The sequence below is a fragment of the Haplochromis burtoni genome, unplaced genomic scaffold (genome assembly GCF_018398535.1).
Source record: "Haplochromis burtoni strain Fernald_Lab_line unplaced genomic scaffold, NCSU_Asbu1 Contig_1906, whole genome shotgun sequence".
Taxonomy (NCBI): domain Eukaryota; kingdom Metazoa; phylum Chordata; class Actinopteri; order Cichliformes; family Cichlidae; genus Haplochromis; species Haplochromis burtoni.
In genome coordinates this window covers 18,322-19,689 of record NW_024584267.1, presented here as the reverse complement: position 1 = coordinate 19,689, position 1,368 = coordinate 18,322, and the positions used below count along the sequence as shown (strand labels likewise).

General features: G+C 41.3%; 1 protein-coding gene across 1 annotated transcript in view; it reads left to right on the top strand.

Annotated features, from left to right (window-relative positions):
- Positions 1-495: 495 nt before the first annotated feature.
- The window catches only part of rundc3b (RUN domain containing 3b), an 18,861-nt gene continuing 17,988 nt past the window's right edge, over positions 496-1,368 (top strand). The window contains exon 1 of the mRNA XM_042217397.1: positions 496-758. Coding sequence (XP_042073331.1) covers positions 664-758 — 95 coding nt within the window. The 5' untranslated portion in view covers positions 496-663. The remainder of the gene's footprint in view (positions 759-1,368) is intronic.

Genomic DNA, 1,368 nt, shown 5'->3' with positions numbered 1-1,368 from the left:
TTTTTCCCCCCACTCTGTCTCGGTCCATCCTTTGTATCTAAACCGAGAAGAAGAACACATGGAAGCTGACCATTTTCACTGGATTGGTTTTTGTTTCTTAAAGCACTTCACATTGACCAATGAATAACGCAAGAATTACAAAGACATGTAACTCAAGGGATGAACCAGTGTTGTGTTTACAGGTAACAGCTTAGAAAATAATCAATTATAAATCGTATCTTTAGGCACTGTTACTAGCAGCCTGTCACAAAAACTCGTTTATTTACATTTCTTTAGTTTAATCCATTAAAAATTTTTTTAACGATAACACAGTTTGACAACTATAAAATAGTTTTTTATAGGGTGGCTCGAGATTTTTGCACAGTACTTAATATAATATAATATAATATAATATAATATAATATAATATAATATAATATAATATAAGTATAAATAGAGAACTGTGTTAAATATTTGTGATTTTCTGGTCGGTTGCACAAGCTCTTATTTTGAAAGTTCCAACAGGAAGATCCTAGCGTGACTTATCACAGTTTTCGGGCCCCTCCTTCAGTGGAGCATCCTCTGTACCCCTCACAGACAGACGGACGTAGACAGCTGGTCGTTCCCTGGCGCACCGGAGCCGTGGACAGCTCACGGGGACCAGCCACAGACTCAAGCCCGGGGATGGCGTCGCTCGGCGTGGGTCTCCATCCCGTCCGCAAGCGCGTTGCAGGCAGGAGTGCCGTGGTGGAGAGGAAAAACCTGCTGACCGTGTGCAGGTGGGGACTCCTCATGCTCTTCAGTGCTTTAACAACAGGGAGGACGAAACAGAGTCTGCAGCTGAATTCATGACGGCAGATAATTTAATTTCAGAGTCAGGTGCATGCATTTATTAAAGGTTGGCTTTTAAGGTTGCAGGATTACAGCCCTGCTCCATCCTTCAGTTAAACTATGAGCTAATGTGCATACAGAGCTGAGGGGAGGGAAAGTCACTGACTGTCTGCTGGGTGGGTTTAAAACCAGAGATGATCTCAGATCTGAGATGATGATGCTTATTTTGCACAGCAGGATAATTAAATTTTTCCTCATTCGCCCACCCACCCCAGCTTTACAACCCTTCCTTAAAGATTCATGCCACCACATTTCAGCTCACACCAGTGGAGAGTTAAAGCCAGAAATCTAGAAATACAACCCCCCCCCCATACATTTTTTTTTTGACACAAACTTTAGTTTTCTTTGGATTTTTGTTACCCCCTGTACACACAAATGAACCTTCCCATATATTTTATTTATCAGCATTTTCAAAACAGTTAAAACTCCTACACATAAAACCGATTCCCTCAAAACATTTATAAGCAATTAGATGTTGAGTGGGGGGGATATCGATGC